The sequence below is a fragment of the Rhipicephalus microplus genome, chromosome 5, assembly GCF_043290135.1.
Source record: "Rhipicephalus microplus isolate Deutch F79 chromosome 5, USDA_Rmic, whole genome shotgun sequence".
Classification (NCBI taxonomy): domain Eukaryota; kingdom Metazoa; phylum Arthropoda; class Arachnida; order Ixodida; family Ixodidae; genus Rhipicephalus; species Rhipicephalus microplus.
The window spans coordinates 13,378,498-13,397,391 of NC_134704.1; the positions used below are offsets into that span (position 1 = coordinate 13,378,498).

Consider the following 18,894-nt stretch of genomic DNA (forward strand, 5'->3'; position numbering starts at 1 on the left):
GTGGTGCGCCCGTGTCTCGTTTGACGACACTGTGACAGCTTGCCACTGGAATCAAACAAGTGTTTCTGATGCACATAATGCGACTAATGATATCGTAGTACATGCTCAAGGGAGTGGTAGGAACGAGGAAACCAGTGCAAAATCACGCCCGTAGGAATCCATGCTGGGGTGAGGACGTGGTCGCTGCGATACTTTGCTCGGTATCAGACGTTTGTCTGAGCGAGACACAAGTCTTTGCATCATTGCACTCCAAAGTCGGGTGAACCATGGCAGCAATGCAACGAGTATGCCAGTTCCGCAGGGCTTCCAACGCCTGCAGTCGCATCTGCGGTGCACATCGCTTATCCTTTCACGAGAACGTCGTTCTGCCAGTCTGTGCATGCCTGCAAGCCAATGTGCGGCTGCTGTCCTCATCGAAGCAACGCTCATCTTCAAACAGCACACCCGGGTAGGTCAAACGTACTTCATTTCGGTACGGTATATATGTAGAACCGTCGATTCGCTGGCTGTTCAAGCTAGCTTCTGGCCCTTTGATTTGAAGGACAAGCGATATATGAATTTCAAGGTTGCTTTACACCAAACAAAACAACCCCGATATGATACTTGATCTTGCCTGCATCGCATCTCAACCTGCTATCAGCTGCCGGTTTGCTGGATTTAAGGACTAAGTCAAGCCTTTGTAATGTTCTTTCATTAGCACACTAGTTTGTTTGGTGTGGTTTCAGATCAGTAGACATCTCTTCACCGGAGTACCAGTTCCTGGAACGCAGTATCCTGCCCACGATGTGTTTTCAGAAGAGCCTTCCTCGACTGCCGATTCCAAAACTGGAAAAAACTTGCGAGCGTTACCTGAATGCGTTGGAGCCTCTGGTTTCTCCAGAAGATTTGGAGAACACTCGTGTTCTTGTTCATGCCTTCAAGAATAATGAGGGTGCAGGTAAGCTTGATGTAATATGTGCTTTCATTTGAGCATGTATTATTATGCTGACTCTGATAAGAATCATAATAGAGTCAGAAAAGTTTGAATGTTTAATTTTTATTCAATGCATATTTCACCAACTAACCACTCGAGTTTTGTTACTTAAGTATCCATTGAGTACTTGAATCCAAATCCACCATTCAAACGTTGCGTGTTCAAATCACAACAATAGAAGGGTTTCTTTGTTTTTTTTTCACTTTAATTCAATAGAGCTTGCATCATAGTTACTGCACTATAGTTAAAACCAACAATTAAGCATTTTAGATACCTTGTATGAAGAATTTAACTGCCTGTAAATGAATCAAATTGATACAACATTGTTTCAAGGCACTCGGCATTCTACTGCAACAAAAATAATGTCATAATATGTTAATTTATGTGTGTAATAGTAACTAATCCTCATTAGGTTGTAATTATTTATTTATGCTGAAATCGTTCATGCTCTGTTTTGTCATAAGCGAAATCCTAGGCTAGAAATGAAGTGCAAATTCATTTTTGGTTATGTCTACTTTAAGAGAAGACATACTTTTCACATGACTCGCACAAAGCATCACGTTAAATGCGTTAATGCCTCGAGTAATGTGCTCATATGCAACAGTACCCTGCAAATAAAATTTAAATGAAGACAAATTTATCCTGCAGGTGGTTCAATGAACCCGAATCTCAATATATCTTCCTTATTTCTAGCCCCTTAGTTGATACAAATAGCAGAAGCATTGGTTGATTGATTTGATTTGTGGGGTTTAACGTCCCAAAACCACCATATGATTATGAGAGACGCCGTAGTGGAGGGCTCCGGAAATTTTGACCACCTAAGGTTCTTTAACGTGCACCAAAATCTGAGCACACGGGCCTACAACATTTCCGCCTCCATCGGAAATGCAGCCGCCGCAGCCGGGATTTGAACCCGCGATCTGCGGGTACAAATATCGGAAGAAAGTGACATACATTGTGTACAGAGCATGTCAAAGAGTTAATGACCCTTATGCTTTCCCTGGCAAAATGGTTTATTGGATTAATTTAGTTGCGTCTAGCGAAGCAGTGAGCCCATAAAAGAAATGCTGTGTTTTGTTTATTCTATGACGCCAGTATCGCACATATTTTGTGCATCTCGTTGAGCTCAGTCTGCTTAGAAATGTGTCTAGCATTATTACAGCATGTGGCACATGTGAGTATACTAACACAGTCGCATACTCCTTTTCAATTACTGTGAAAACCAAAACCATTGAAATCCACATATATGCCAGCTAATACTTTTTGGCAAGCACATGGAAGGGGCACAGGAAGTCTGTAAATTTTATTTTTTTATCCATATATCTATCATTTCAAAGTGTATGTGACTAGAAAAAAAAAAGGATGAATCAAGCTTGAAGGTTATTTCCTATGATGATCAGTCAGTATATACAGCAGAATCTCTATAAAGAGAATTTGAAAGGAAGGGACCAGAAAAATATGTCCTATTTAACAGGTGTTCCACGTACTGAATGATGAACACGAGTGCAGAACACAAGTATGAAACCAATAATTTCTGTAGTTAAAGTGCACTTCTGTTTACTAGATTTCTCCTTACAGATAGTCTACTGTATTTATACTAATTCGCTTAAACCGAGCTCACTTCATTATTGTTCTTTTTCTTTGTTGATGTGTTTATGTGTTAATATTATTGATCCGTTAATACCAACTCGCCTATAGCTTAATGTACTCTGAGAGCACCCATGTAATCAGTATAGGTCCTTATTGCATCTCCACACAAGCTGAATGATGTTATTTAACTTTATTACATGGCTGAAACTTTATTACATGGCTGATTTTACAGTGTTGTAAAACATGCAAATAAAAATGTCTGACTTGTGCTGGTTGAAATTGGATCAAAGAAGGGAAAGTTACATTATATGGCTGAAGTTGGCATCAGTTGTCTACTTGGCATGTGTGAGCCATTGATTGAGTCATATTTTTGAGTGTATTCATAAAAGTTGCATTGTCACACACTTCCTGACCTTGCAATTCAGCTTCAACAAAATGCAAATGTTTATACATTTACATATCAAATAGTTTTTATAGCTACTCTTAAAGTTTTCAACACCATTAAAATGCCTCTTGCTCGTCTTGTATAAATGTAATCTTGTCGCTTGAAACCAACGATAAGTTAAAAGGTGACTGCTTCAACTTATTTTGCAAGCCTTGTGGATAAACAAGCACTTAATTGTCACTTTCATCAGAACTGGACAGCCTGCTGAGAAGGAAGGACAAAGCCAACAAGCAAACCAGCTACATCTCAGGTTTGTGAAAACCTCATACTGTTAGCATTATTTACAGTGCAGAGCATGTCAAAGTTGCAGGCTGCATAAACAGGCAGTAGGCCTGGACAGCTTACTGTTGTGATAGTTGGTGTACCATGCCTAAAATTGCAGCATAGCAATGATCTTGAATACGCTAGCCTCAAGCTGCATGCAGTCTTCATTTATACTGCAATCTTTTCACTTCTGTTGAAAATGGCTTTTTTTTTTTGTATTCTTGGCTCCTGTCTTTACATGAACTGTGCTTTTTGTGCATGGCTTGATACGTGCCTTTAGTGCTTTTATCAGTAGAACAATTCGCTTTTCACAAGCTCTTCATCTCTAGCATAAAAAAAGTATTGCTGTTCCCTTGCAGCTCCTTGGTTTGACATGTACCTGACTTCTCGCAAACCTCTCCCGCTCAACTTCAATCCATTTATGGCATGGAAAGATGACAAGCGGCCAGGCTACATGGATCAGGTGAATTGTATTTCTTAATGTTTCCGACGGCAGCTGCAAATAAATCTCAGTTCTTGTTCTTGTCACACTCTTGACTTCCTGGTGGATTCTTTCTTTAAAAGAAAGCTTTAGAAATGTTGATGTGGAGTCACCTATGACAATAGTTTTACTTTTGTACAGTTCTGCAGCTACACGGTGAAATTACGGTGTCTGAACGCTGGAGCCAATGTTCATTGTGCATCGGGAAGATTCTCCTTGACACAAACATATCTTTCTTTTTGCTGTGCCTTTCAATACATCTGCATGTTCACAACTATGCAGACAATCCTGTCTAGGAAGTAAAAATTATAGCTGCACTCAACAAAGTATTAAAGAACAACTTTGTGCCTATAAACAGATGTCATACATAAATGCATAGGTGAATCAACTTATTTCACCATATATGCTTTAATACATCTATCAATTGCTCTATTTGGAATATATGTTCAGGAAAGAAAAAAATGGCAGGAGGGAAGTGGAAACTGTCTGTGTTTGTGCGGTGAAGATGTAAATAATACATGGACTATGTAGCTCATAAGCCACAGTTCTTAAATTGCCGATATGAGAATGTCATTTGTTGTTTCTGTCTCTGCATTGCAACTTAAACAGGAAGTTTTTTTTAAGTGTTAGCTGGACTCATTTTTTTATAACAAACAGACTTGATCATGCAATTGAAAAATGTACTGCACAATTCATTTCAGACTGTTCGTGCCTCCAACATGGTGATATCTTCTCTGCGCTTCTTGCGGTCCCTGCAGACAAATCAGCTGGAGCCTATGGTGTATCACCTCAATGCCAAAAAGAGTGACACACAGGCATACAGGCGTACCATCAAGTAATGCTTTCTTCGATAGGGATATTAGTATGCACTCAGGTGCCCATTTTCCCATTCAAGAATGGGTGTACACCTGTGCCTAAGCAAAGCAAGAACAAATTTCTAGTTGATAGTTAGTGATTGTGTTGGGTCGTTCATCTTCACAATGTTGTTGATTTTGACCATGAAGCCATACCAACCTGTGCAGTTATCATGCATAGGGCACTTTGCCATCACAAGTTTCGTGCATAGCTCAGTGCCCTATAGCATTCCAGACTAGAAAAAGTGCACTGAAATGTTAGTAATTAGATACTTTATAAACTGTCATTCAAGCAGCTTGAGGTGTTTTTATTATTTGTATATAATCACTACAAGTAGAGGAGAACAAAGGCATCAGGCTGAAACATTGCACATACATTTGAGCCCTTCTACTTTCTATTTAAAGTTTCTCATAAAATTGGAAAGGACTAATCGTGTTCAGGAATCGATCATCATAGCAAGGTAATTGATTGATATGCGGGGCTTAACGTCCCAAAACCACCATAAGATTATGAGAAACTCCATAGTGGAGGGCTCCGGAAATTTAGACCACCTGGGGTTCTTTAACGTGCACCCAAATCTGAGCACACACGGGCCTACAACATTTCCGCCTCCATCGGAAATGCAGCCGCCGCAGCCGGGATTCTAACCCGCGACCTGCGGGTCAGCAGCTGAGTACTTTAGCCACTAGACCACCACGGCGGGGCACAGTGTAAGTACAAGTAAATGGAAATACTCTCAGCGTAAGCCAACAACGCGCCTTCTTTGACTACGCCCAAATCCTCTTGCTATGATAGCGGGGCCATCATAGCAAGGTAGTACATGCTTATGGGTCCTAGTGTGGGCACAACAAGCAGAAAGAATGCAACATCACCCAGAATGCTGCTATGTGAATAGAAAGGCACACAGTTGCATGAATGGCATTGCAATGTGGTGGTGTAAAGTAGGAAATTGGCACTGTATAGAAAGGTTGTGGCACTCATGGTGCAAATTGTTCGCTTATATAATGTATGGTAGTGTCAGGGGCTCATCATACTGAGGGCACTGAAAGGAAGTCTGTCGCCAGGTATAGTGCAAAAGTGAAAACTGGTCAACGGATGCAAAATATTTGCATGTATATGATATGTACAGTGTATCTGAAATATTTGTCAGCAATGCATGCTTGCATTAGCTTCCGACGTACTAGCTAATCTCTCCTTTCTAAAAGTAAGGCTTTACTTGGATTCGCAATCATTTCTTTGTCGCTCATATGTTTCCTTGGTCCATTTGTTATGATGTGTGGGGTTGTGGGGAGCGCGCACATAAATTTCAAGGTTGCACAACCACTTGAATGTCATCTTACAGCATACCATACCTTTACTTTTGATGAGTGCATTGGCTATTCTGGAATTTTAATGCACTGACCTAGCTCACTATACTAAGGTAGAAAGCTAGACAAGTTGGAATAGATGCATATTCTGAATCAGCATGAAAAACAAAGCTAGAAAGGATGTACAATGAGCGCTCTCTAACAAAGTGTTACTGCTGTTTCTCTGTACTGATTCAAAGTATGGCCTAGCTCAGTATGATATATCTTAGCATTTTAAAAACATTTATAGAACTACCCTACATGAATCCTCCTGTAGATGTCTTTAGATATGGCATAAGTAGAAAGAGAAAGACATATCTCGTGAAACAGATAAAACGTGGCTCGCAATCAATATGAACAGAACTGTTAGTCACAACCAAACATTATTTGCAGTGCCTGTATTATTCCACTCTTCGGAAATGTGCTTGTAGGATCACAGATGAAAAAGAAAGGACTTTGAAACAGCCCTAACTTATCACCTCTGTGTTTGCAGAATGCTGCCAGAAGCCTTGACATGGTATGCAAGTGCTCTGCTGTGGAAGGCCTACCCACTTGACATGAGCCAGTTTCACAACCTTTTTGCAAGCACACGGATACCACTGCTTGTGCGTGACAAAATTGAGGTGTTTCCGAACTCCAGGCATATACTCGTCATCCGCAATGGCCACTTCTATGCACTTCAGGTTTTAGATGATAAAGGTGAGTGAATTACAAAGTTTTCCACAGGCCAGTAAAGATCCATGAGGTGCAGCTAGCAACAGTGCACTGCAGATAATAAGTTTTCCAAGTGTAATTAACATGTTTGCTGCTTCTGTGCAAAAATTAATAATAATATTAATGCAAAGGTAACTGAATTTGAAAAGTGTACATGATGGCTAGTCTACTACTGGCAATGAAATGTTTCGTTTTCACATCTGGTCTTTATTTAAATGACAACATTATCTAAGGCAGGTGCACATAAAATGAGATATGCTTATTATATAGCGTTTAAAAAAATATCACATGTTCTACTATCTACTCACAACATGTTGCCTTCATTTGAGTCAACATAAATTGCGTGATTTCACTGCTCTATTCAGCATTAAGTCAGTTACTAAGTGCCGCATAAAACTTAAAAACCCGGAAAGATGAGGGTGCTTCTATAACAAAAAATATTATTCCTTTGGTTATATTCATTAGACTACGGTTCTCTAATTTCCTGGTCTTGTACTATCGCATGAAAAACGTTTTTTTTTCGCCGCAGTACATTAATGCCTTGTGGGGAAGCGTACTACGATTTCGAAGGGGCTTTAAGCATTAGTTGTCATGGGGCACAACACATTCTTTTCCTTAATTAATCATGCGCACACTAGTAGAATCAATAATGTCTAAATTACTGGCAATCATTTTGAGATATGTACGTTGTCTCAGCGGTCCTAAGAAATAATAACAAAACAAAAATGAACAAAAATGTATGGCAGTTTTTTTATTCTGTTTTATTTTGTCTACACAACCCTCATGAATCTCCTCAGTTTCAATGTCCCCAGGTTCATACTAGTATTCGCAGCGCCTGTCCTACGATTTAACAGGCGCTGTAGATGCCACTGTGGACTTCATTATTCAATGTATTGTGGGGTTGCTGAAAACACTGGTTTCATAGAAATAGCAGCGCTGAGATGCACTGTACATGATTTAGCTGATCTTGAATAATTTCAACTTTTTTTAAGTAAACTTTGTTTGTTATACTACTTTAAATGTGGGATGTGGTGCTAAAAAGTTGCTTTTTTTTGCTGCCAAACATGGATGTGGTGCTCCAAAAGCAACATTCTGCTGCTCCAAATATTGCTCCTAATCTTATTTCAGCTGTTGCACATCTTCCATAAACATATAATTTTTTAAGAAATAAATAAACACTGCTGTGCTGCCCATAAAGGGAAAATTACCAAGGGTGAAGCTCCTGTGCAAGTATATGCCAAATAGTCTAGCAAAGTTGACACCTCGAAGTTGTAAATGTGGAATATAAAAGCAGAAAAATATATTTAGTGCACTGTGCTATGCTCTTTTGTTTTGATGCTATAAATAAGGTGCTTATCTGTTTTCTTTGCCAGCATAGTCAGTGCAAGTAAGAATGTGAAAGCTTTATCATAAACACACTGCATTTTTGTCTTTATAGCTTTTCTTTATTCACAGACTAAAGAGTTTGAGCTTGCTGGTGAACTATTGTTTGTAAAGCTTTTGAATAACATGAAAAAAAAGAAAATAAATAGCAAGGCACAACTTGATGCTCTACCTCATTTTTTTTTTCACTTACACCATTTGTCTTTACTTCCTATCCATTGCTCCAGAATGTTATCTGTGAGTACTGTTTTCAGACACCAGGGCTAAAAAAATTTCTTGATAGAATTCCCTAGCATACCATATTGAAAGCATGTAAAAAAATGGCTCACATTAAGTTTACAAGGTCCTTGCTAGAAGCTGTTTAAGTTCTGCAGTTCTACAGCTTTTTGAAAGCACATCGTAAGCTTTCGAGACAGTCATCTGCAGCAATATTCTGGTGTCAGCTACCCTCCTCGACACTGCAGCTTGCATTGCTTGCTGCTCAGCTGTCGAGTATGACAGTAACAGTGAGATCTGAATCCACCATTCGAAGATTGTAGGTTCAAGTCTTTCTACCTATGGAAAGAGCGATTTGTTGTCCTCTCTAATTTTCTTGTATTTAAGTCAAAGTCATTACACTATAGTAACAAAAAAAAAACGTTCCTCAAGCTTTCCTTAGCTTAACTGTTTGTTGGTTTTATTAGTTGTGTCTAACAAATAGACGAGCCCCCTAAACATTTCCCTTATTTCATACTAGTATCTGGCCAGCAGCTAGCTTATGGTGGTGATTTTGTCATTATCTTCCTGTCCACTTTTCATTTATGTGTATGAAGCAAAGGAATAGTGCATATCTCACACTGATCTTTCTACTTTCCTGCAATCATAAACCAACTTCTAATCATCTCTACTCGTCTATAGTCTGCTGTGTGCATGAACAAGACATTTGCCCTTTCCTGTTGCACAACAGATGGTTCGTTGCAGGCAACCTGTTTGGACCTGGACATTACCAAGCATGCCTAAGTCACATCATGACCGACAGTCGGCCTGCACCTACTGTTCCCGTATCTGCGCTGACAGCAGGACCTCGGGATGACTGGGCAAGGGCGCGTAGTGAACTCCTGGCTGCTGGAAATGAGAGCACACTACGACAAATTGACAGCGCCCTGTTCGTGCTGGTGCTAGACAGTGAAGCATTTCAGGGCACAGAACAAGAGAAGATAGCTCACCATTTTCTACATGGCCCAGTTCACAACAGGTGGGTTCACTGTAATGACAATTACTTTAGTAGATGTACCATCCACGTATCACAGGGTAGTCATGTGCCATATTGTGGCAGCTCCTTGCCTTGGCACAAATGCTTGGTTTGCACTATTTTTTTTTTTTATGGTACACGAATTACTATTTTGGAAAGTGTTCAAAAGGTAAAGCCGGAAAAAAAAATGATTGTGACAAAGCTACAGGTCTAGAATTAACATGAAAACATCTCAACGAATTTTCTTGCATGTCTTTAGCATAGGAGAGCAGTAGCCAGTTTGCAGGTCTGTTTAGTGCAACGGGCTTTACATTCTTTCAGGTGGTTCGACAAGTCTTTTTCACTGCTTCTTACAGCAGAAGGGCATGCAGCTATTAACTTTGAGCATTCGTGGGGTGATGGAGTGGCTGTACTGCGCTACTTTAACGACGTATTCACTGACAGCACTGAGCGGCCTTACGTTCACCCCGGAGAGTCTGCAATTATCAATCCTGAGCCCTACATTCAACGGCTTGGTAAGTGGGTCTCCTATGTAGCCATAATGTGGCATGCATGTCATTATGGCTGCACCATGCACTGAGTTAAATCCTCAAGGCTATATTGTAAAACATTCATGCCTACCACGAAAGGAAAAGATATTGCATGGAATTATAAATTATGGCCAAAATCCAAGGTGCATATTTAGTCAGTACAATGAGCCTCCAAGCACCGAGGTTCTGTGCGACCGGTCACAGACGCATTTCATTCTGTTCAGCTAGAATTATTCATGATTACTTCCTGAATCGTACTGAACTTTTTTCACCCAGGCTGCGACAAAATGCGATTTAGCATTTTTCTTTACTATGTGCAGACTTTATCGTCAATGATTCTGTGAAGGCAGATGTGCAGAAAGCCCAGCAAAATTACGAGAAAAATACAGGCAACCTCCAGTTGGCTGCTATGGTTCACTCGGGCCTTAGCAGAGAGCTCATCAAGCAGAGCAAGCTCAGTCCGGATTCAGTCATGCAGCTCTCTTTTCAGGTATGCCCAAAAATGCCCCACCTTCAAAGATACTTTAATCTGCTTTTCTGCTATCATGTCTCAGAATAATCGCTTGCACCCAAGTGCGTATGCCTTTTGCAACATGAACCATTTAAGGAAAACAATGTTGCATGGGAGAGGTATTATTTTCCAGCCAAAAGCTCTTGAGCAGAAAGAAGCAAGATAGAGTGCCATCCATTTAACAACCTTGCCTTTACCATAATTGAAAATTCACAAGCATGCCTACATGCAGGCAGCTGTAAAAGATTGCATTCCCCCTTAGGGGAGACAACGCATGGTTGAACTGCTACAGAAAATTTTGTAAATAGTTGTTAAAAAGCATCTCTTGGAGTAGTCAACACAGTTATGTAAATTAATCATTTGGCACTACCGTACACACTAATGCGCATGCTTACAGAAAAACTCTTAGGAGCTTTCAATACAAGCATAGACCCTAATGCAAGTACTAATGAGAGTGCTGCATCTCCTCGCACTTTGTGCAGCTGGCCTATTTCCTGGCACACGGAGGCACTGCGGCCACCTATGAATCGTGCAGCACGTCTGCTTTCAAGCACGGGCGAACAGAAACAGTGCGGCCCGCAACAATGGCCACAAAACATTGCGTAAACGCACTCAGTTCGAACAAAGACCTCAAGCATGCTAGACCCCTGCTGGAGGAGTGCTCTAGAGTTCACAACCAGCTCACAAAGGAGGCCGCCATGGGTACAGTACTGCTAACTTGCCATAGCAAGACTACTAGTGCAAATGCTGTGCAAATTTTATGAAAATGTTGGTATGAAAATGCAGTTGTGTAACATTGCAGGCACCATGCAATAATTTGGAGAATGCAAAAGCAGGGTATGTCGGTAAAGATAAACCGAGGTGATACTCAAAATCACCTCAAGGATTTAATTACATCTGAGTGCACTTGCCTTGTTTATCGGAGTAACTAGTTTATTTGGTGACCAATAACAATAATAGTATTTGTTGGGGTTTAACATCCCAAAACTACAATAGAATTGTGAAGGAAACTGTAGTGGAGGTCTGCAAAAACTTGGCCACCTGGTGTTCTTTAATGTGCACTTAGATCCAAGTACATGAGCTTCTAGCATTTTACCTCAATTGAAATAAGGCCGCTGCAACTGAGATTTTACACTGCAACCTTCAGGTTAACAGTTGGGTGCCATCACCACTACTGGACCACTGTGGCAGATGTATTTTGAGTGACCAGTTGCTATGTTATGTGCTTGTGTACATCAAGCTGGACTGCTAAATGCAACACTTGCCACAGTTGAACTATGTTTAGCAGCTCGTATAAATACTGTAGACCTGGCTTGAGAAGGGCACTGAACTTTATGAGTAAAGCAGCACACAAGAAATGGGAAGTATTGAACTATCATGCTTGCTTTGCTTTCATTTTGTAGGTCTACCCAAAATCACAAAGATATGGCTATTATTTTACTGCAGGTCAGGGGTTCGACCGCCACTTGTTTGCCTTGAGAGTCCTGGCTGAAGAGAAGGGGCGGGCCATGCCAGCAATTTACAGAGACAATTGCTTCGAGAAGGCAAACCACTTTGTCCTTTCAACATCCACCTTACATGGTGTGGCTTTCAGTGGTGGAGGCTTTGCACCTGTCGTGCCAGACGGCTACGGCATCGGCTATGGCATGGTTGATGACAAGTTGGGAGCGCTGGTCAGTGCTTACAGCCCACATCGGGACGCCAGGAATTTCTCAGCGTGCATGGCTGAAGCTCTAGATCGTATTTGTATTGCCATGAAGTGCACCTAGGTAGCGATAGTATTCTTTAAATGAAGACTGTTGATAATGCATTCCTCTAATTTTTGGTTTAATTTAAAGTAATAGCTGCCACTTCACTAACAAGAAGTGAGCATAGGGGCTCAATCACTTTTTGTATTCTTTGTGTAAGATGCTATTGACAATTTCGTGGAGCATACGGTGTACAGTGTCATTCAGTACAGCATCTATGGTTATCGTGTACCATTTTAAACTACATTACGAACCAGTGTTGTGAACAAATAAATGCAACGTACATTTTAAGTAGCACACGTGAGCACGGACATACATAGTACATACATGTATATATTGATGCTTTGTACACTTGTAAAAGACAATAAAAAGTATTTCTTGATCAGGGTGCTGTAATAAATACCACTCTCTCGTGTTCACTGACTAGTGGAGGAAAGAATATGTTGCAAAGTGGAGCACTCATTTCATGTGCATATGTGTTAAACTTTTTGCAGAACTCTTTACAACTGCAAAAACTACACTCATTACCTGCGATTCGAGACACAGTTGTAACAAACTTAGTCAAAATATACAGCTGAAAACCTATGGCTGCTAAATGTGCATACTTAAGCTGAAAACATGGGTGACACTGATCTTAACATTCAGGGATGAAAGATGCCACGGAGTAATTCACTATAGGCATAAATTTACCGTCCGTGACTTCTGTGAAAATGCAGCCACTTTAAATCAATGTGACAACTCGAAGTTTCATTCATCATGCCCAGATTTCGTGACATACGGTTTTGTTATGCAGCTAACAGGCTTTTTCATAGGCTGCACTTTGCTTAAACAAACAGATGAGCAAAAATCAGCCTATAGCAACATTTTTTCAACCACACATTCATTAAGAAAGACAATGGAAAAGGTAGCTGTGAGTGATCTGCTATCACAGTTCACTGTAGTTAATGCCGGAGTAGCACCTCTTGTGCAATACTGCCATTTCTCACGATTGTAAATTGCACTAAGCCATTAGGAGTAGCATCACATGTCTAGAGCCATCCCAGAAAAATATTTGTTCGTAAATTTGTTAAAACTTTATGGATATCTGCACCCAACCTTGGGGGAAAAAATACATTTAAAAGTGAAGATTTAATAGTAATGTGGAAATGCACTGGCAATGTAAATATATAAAATGCTATAACAGTCTAAAATTCTCGCATTGAAAAGTGTAGATGTGCAGTAAAAGAACAAGTGGAAGCTAGAACACAACATATCGAATTGAATATCTGAAACACTGAAAGCACCGACAAGTAAACACTGCAGAGAGAACTGCAGTCATTGAAGCATGCAAGAAACCTTCAATCAGCAGAAGCATAAAAAGAAAGAGGATCAGAAGGTCAGTGAAGCAATACCGGCTACACATTTTTCTCCACTTTGCTTCAAGAAGTGTGTGATAGAAAGCTTCGGTGGTAGTGCAGTCTTCTAAAATAAAGGCCAAGCCACTGTTGAGGGTTCGACACAGGTTTAGTGTAAATTTCACTTTAGGAGTGCTGCAGCTCAAGCCATCACAGTGAAAAGTGCTAAACGAAAATCTCGAAGTACAAAAATTGACTCGTATCACTTTACTTAATACGGCTTGTCACGAGAACATAAAAAATATTGCATTACGTGATGACTGCAGCAAGAAGCTTTGTTTAGATGCACATGCATTGTGAAAGACAATCTAAAACTACCTCGACATCAAAAATTAAGACGCAGTGAAAAAACTAAGATAATGCGAGTTAAGACGTTCAATGCAGTTTTTGCACTTGATGATAAAAAAATTCTGTTTCCTGTTAATAGAGGTGGGAAAAGCCCACATAAAAAGGAAAAGGAAGAAAAAGCCGATCACCTTGTGCTTCAATGCAGGCACCACTGTCTGCTTGACGTCAATGTTTTGCCAGGAAGTTTGTATACAACCGCCACACAATTTTCAATCAGTGTCACTCTTGCCTCTCATCTCTGACATGCAGTTCTACTAGCAACAATACTGAAAAAAAAAAAAAAAAAGAAGACACCACAAAAATCGTGGCAGTAAAGTGTTGAAGCGACTGCTGAAAGACTAATCCAGAATATTTTGTGTGCACGTGGGAAAGCAGGAAGAAAATGTGGTCCCTTTCCTTCACAAATGTTCCAAGAGCAACGAGAGAGCAGAGTGATTCTAATGGCTCTTGCGTGTCGTGTCGATGGAAGACGCATGGTCCGTTTTGCTTGGCCCAGTCTCATGATCACCACCAAGGCAGTGATGTAGCAAGCACATTTCAGGCTGGTGGCCCATCCAGGCTCGCACTGTGCGCGTGGTGACCTTCTTTGTGAGGAGAGCTGTTTGTGGGTTGGCAGTTAGGAGAGTCAGTGCACACTTAGGCTGGCAGTGGCAGCCAATGGCACAGAGTTGGGATGAGCCAAAAGCCCCAGGCGCTGCTTGTGTTTCCGCTGTTCTGTCATCTGCATTGCACATGAATTAACACGGTAGCATGGTAAACTGCTCTGCCATGGCTGAAAATGAAACATAACATAACTTTGAAGCATCTAGGTGGCCCTTTTTGAGAGTGACTTTTCAGCCTATCTTGTGTCCCTTTCAGAACAAAGGCCTCCCCCATAATCTTCAATCTGTGCTCTCTACCATGAACTGATTTTGTTTGATCCCTGACTCATCTAAATCACTGCTGTTCTTGGCTTATTTTTCGTTCTCTTATCCACTCAATTGCTCTAACTGACCACCCGTTGTCGACTAACACATTAATTTCTTTTGCCTAATATCGTCTTGAATATCAGCTACACTTGTCTAATTTCTGAACCAATTTACTGCCTTCTGATCCATTTTCTGTTATACTGCATGCTGCAAAGTTCTTGAAATTTCTCTTGTTCTAGTCCAAGTTTCAATACAGCCTGAAGTATGCACAATAATTGTATACATTTTGTTTTAGACACAACTGCAGTTTGCCTCTCAGAATTCAGCGATTTTTGCCATATGCGTTCTCGCCCATCTTTATCCTTCAGTGGGTTTCCTTTTATTGTGTATGCTCCCCTATCAGTAGTTGACCTAGGTACATAGTATTCTTATACATAGACTGCAAGGGTTGGTTGCCATCATGAATTATTTTTCCACGTGTCCACAGGCAAACTTGACGACTGCATAACTTGAACAAAAAACACTGAGACAACACTAAAACATAGCCAAAGGTGGACATTCAGCCTGGCTGGTCCAGCACATGAACAAATATAATAATAATTCTCATGGTTTGACGTGCCAAAACCGCAATTTAGTTATGAGGCATGCCATAGCGGGAAACTCTGGATTAATTTCAGCCGCCTGGTGTTTTTTAACGTGCACTTGTATTTAAAGGCATTTTCTGCACATGAACAATTGTAAAGCGTTCAAAAGGAATAAGAATGAAGGAGGAGGACACACACATCCATGCCACAAAAATCTTTTGCAAGCTTTACGAGGCAGGAGATGGTGCACAAGTGACGACTAGCAATTCGTCATCGTCAACGAGTGAGCAAGCACATTACCTGGTCCCTGAGCTCGGCCAGCTGCCGAGACAAGGTGGTAACCAGACGTTGGGTGTCCTCAAGCTGGTTCTGCAGTGTGCGCATCTCATTCTGCTCCCCATCTGCTTCATCTGCTGCAAGTGACATGGCACGCATGCGTGGGAACCACTCCAGGTTCTTCTCCTGCAGCACCACAAGGTACACACAATGCCACAGGATACTGTGGAATACTAGGCCATTCCACTATGGAATACTATGGCCATTCCACACATGCATTTTTGGCAGAGCTATTTCACAACTGCACAGTGCTCTTCTACACGAATTTCACATTTTACCCGATCCTTGTATTAGGTCAACATAGTGCAATTGTTGAAGAAATAAAGCATTAGTACAATTTACGAAAGATGGCCTTCAAGTACACATTTGGCATAGAGATCATTAGGACAGAAGAATCAAGTCACCTGCTACAGTCAAAACAAAATGTTTCACTGTCCATACATAACTTATTCACTACGAAATGTCACTTTGTTTCAACTTTGTTGAGCGCAGTAAAGCTTTCATTTGATACAGTTTGTGCGTTCTTGAACACACATTGCAGGGCTGCATGAAACAGAGTACACAGGATAAGAGCACTGGTACCTTTGTAAAAGTAACCTTTGCAAAAGTACCATGCTGCTAGTTTTACAAAGGTTTTACCTGACCAGTTCATATTCCTTAAAAGCCCTTCAATACACATAATAATTATGATCCATAAGTGGAGCATCATTACAATGGTTTGTTTGCTCATTAAAAAACATTCAAGATGAGAGGAAGCCAACAAACTGCATTTTCCGCGCAATAAATATTTTGGTCTGGGATTCTTCACCATTTTTTCCTTACAACTGAAGTGCTATATGGCATCAACATTACTGTGCAGTTCTGTGGACGCAGTAAACTAAACAATGTCATTTCATGACTGCAAGATTTTCTTTCATTTATTTGGTTTGTCACTGGCAGACCATCTCAGGAGACAAAAAATTTTATTAAAGAGGTCTTGAAACACTTTTTCAAGGAAGCATGGAATTTCACTAAAAGAGCTTATTACCTCACAAATTCAACGCCACAAAAATTTTAAGAATCCGTCCTGTACGAGCGGAGTTACAAAGATTGGTTGCACGCTGCAGTTGCATTCTCTCTCCTTTCGCCCCAACGAAAGTGCTGGAAGCTAAGCATGGAGGGAGTGGGGGGGGAGAATGGAATGGGCAAAAAAAGTGCATCACGCGCGCCTCGTGATCTTGAGCACTTTTTTTGTCTTCGAAAACGCAGCTTTGTCAGTGTCATCGCGCATGCATGTGTGTACAAGAAGCGGCCTACTGTGGCGATCCTTGTAACAACTGAGCGCGCCATGTTCAAATCAGTCTATGGCTGATAGAAGGCCTTCCATGAGCGATTTTCGAGCGTCATTTGTCGAGAAAAGAGAAGGCAATTTTTAGCTGACTTTTATAATTTATTGTGAAGTTCAAGCCGCGTGCTCCGCTATATTTGACTCGCGTGTTCTTGGGAGCCTCTACTACCGATCGGCAGAGTTTTCTGACCATGCTCAAAACGTGTTGTAGGGCCCCACCAAGAAACGACAAGCCATGAAAGCCTCAAATTCAACCTAACTAAATCATGCTAGTGGAGCTTTCGAAGCTAATCAATAGGCGTAAGGTAGCCGACATCAGAAGGTATAACATGGAGAGAATCGAGCAGGGTTTAAAAAAACGGCACAAGCCTAAAAGCTGCGAATGCAAACTTGTGCATAGGCAAAAATTGGATGTATGTGTCAGCAGACAAGGAAGGCAATGTCATAACCAATACAGATAGGATAGTTGAGGTGGCGGAGGAGTTCTACAGAGAGCTGTACAGAGGCCAAAACAATGAGGATGATACCGTAAAGCAATATAATAGCCCAGAGAAATTCAACATCCTACCAGTAATGCCAGGGGAAGTAATGAAAGCGCTAGGAAGAATGCAAATAGCAAAGCCACTGGTGAGGATAGGGTAACAGCGGACCTGTCGAAAGATGGCAGAGAAACTGTGACCTTAGAATTCAGTCAATTGAAAGACCAAGCTGGATTTCGTACAGGCTGCTCCACTATAGACCATAATCATACTATCAATCAGGCAATAGAGAAATTCATGGCATACAACCAACCCCTATAGCAGCCTTCATAGATTACAAGAAGGCATCTGACTCAGTCAAGACATCAGCAGTGATACAGGCACTATGAAATCAGGGCAAAGACGAACCCTACATAAACATATTGGAATAAATCTACAGTGGATCCACATCCACCACAGTTCTCCATAAAGAAAGCGACAGAATCTCAATAAAGAAGGGTGTAAGGCAGGGAGACACAATCTCTCCAATTCACCACATGTTTACAGGAGGTTTTCAGGGCACTAGACTGGGAAGAATTGGGGATAATAGTTAATGAAGAGTATCCTAGTAACCTGCAATTCGCTGATGACAATGCCTTGATGATAAGTAACTCAAGGAATGATTTACAGCTCATGATTAGTGAACTCAACATGGAAAGCAGAAGAGTAGGTCTGAAAATAATATGCATACAATTAAATAATGCGCAACAGTTTCAGCAGGAAAGAGCAATTTGCGATAGGTAATAGTGCGCTTGAAGTTGCAAAAAAGTATGTCTACTTAGGACAGGTAGTAACAGCGGAGCCGAACCATGAGACCGAAGTAACTAGAAGAACAAGACTGGGGTGGAGCACACTCGGCAAGCATTCTCAAATCATGATTGGTAGATTGCCACTATCCCTCAAGAGGAAAGCATACAACAGCTGCATCTTACTGGTACTTAAATACAGAGCAGAAACCTGGAGGCTTACAAAGAGGGTTCATCTTAAATTGAGGACGACGCAGCGAGCGATGGAAAGGAAAATGATAGGTGTAACCTTAAGAGACAAGAAGAGAGCAGAGTATATCAGGGAACAAACTGGGGTTAAGGATATCATAGTTGAAATTGAGAAGAAATAGACATGGGCCAGGCACGTAGCGCATAGGCAGGATAACCGCTGGTCATTAGGGGTAACTGACTGGATTCATAAAGAAGGCAAATGCACGAGGGGGAGACAGAAAGTTAGGTGGGCCGATGAGACTAAATAGTTTGCAGGTATAACGTGGCAGCAGAAAGCACAAGACCAGGTTGATTGGCGGAATATGGGAGAGGCCTTTGCCCTGCAGTGGGCGTAGTCAGGCTGATGATGATGATTATCATTATTTGGGAGGTTGGTTTGTGGCAATTAAGCCAAAGCAGCTCTGGCTATG

General features: G+C 41.0%; 2 protein-coding genes across 3 annotated transcripts in view; one reads left to right on the forward strand and one right to left on the reverse strand.

The window, feature by feature from the left end:
* CPT2 (Carnitine palmitoyltransferase 2) lies at window positions 1-12,456 on the forward strand. The gene is made up of 11 exons (XM_037426153.2): window positions 1-448; window positions 726-937; window positions 3,199-3,258; window positions 3,632-3,735; window positions 4,455-4,588; window positions 6,448-6,653; window positions 9,012-9,285; window positions 9,604-9,797; window positions 10,133-10,302; window positions 10,806-11,025; window positions 11,770-12,456. The coding sequence occupies exons 1-11, from the start codon at window positions 267-269 to the stop codon at window positions 12,090-12,092; spliced, it is 2,079 nt and encodes a 692-aa protein (XP_037282050.2). The 5' UTR covers window positions 1-266; the 3' UTR covers window positions 12,093-12,456.
* Window positions 12,457-14,072: 1,616 nt separating this feature from the next.
* Window positions 14,073-18,894, reverse strand: part of Itpr (Inositol 1,4,5,-trisphosphate receptor) — a 91,228-nt gene continuing 86,406 nt past the window's right edge. For both annotated transcript variants that reach the window (XM_075894864.1, XM_075894863.1), the window contains 2 exons: window positions 15,606-15,767; window positions 14,073-14,534 (listed from right to left, as the gene is read on the reverse strand). In XM_075894864.1, coding sequence (XP_075750979.1) covers window positions 14,439-14,534; window positions 15,606-15,767 — 258 coding nt within the window. In that variant the 3' untranslated portion in view covers window positions 14,073-14,438. The remainder of the gene's footprint in view (window positions 14,535-15,605; window positions 15,768-18,894) is intronic.

What these genes read in the sequence shown, in the direction of transcription:
- CPT2 (XM_037426153.2), top strand. Translation starts at nt 267, where the DNA reads ATGGCAGCAATGCAACGAGTATGCCAGTTCCGCAGGGCTTCCAACGCC. An exon ending in TCTTCAAACAGCACACCCGG is followed by an intron (nt 449 to 725) that starts GTAGGTCAAACG and finishes GTGTGGTTTCAG; the next exon opens with ATCAGTAGACATCTCTTCAC. An exon ending in TCAGGTTTTAGATGATAAAG is followed by an intron (nt 6,654 to 9,011) that starts GTGAGTGAATTA and finishes GGTTCGTTGCAG; the next exon opens with GCAACCTGTTTGGACCTGGA.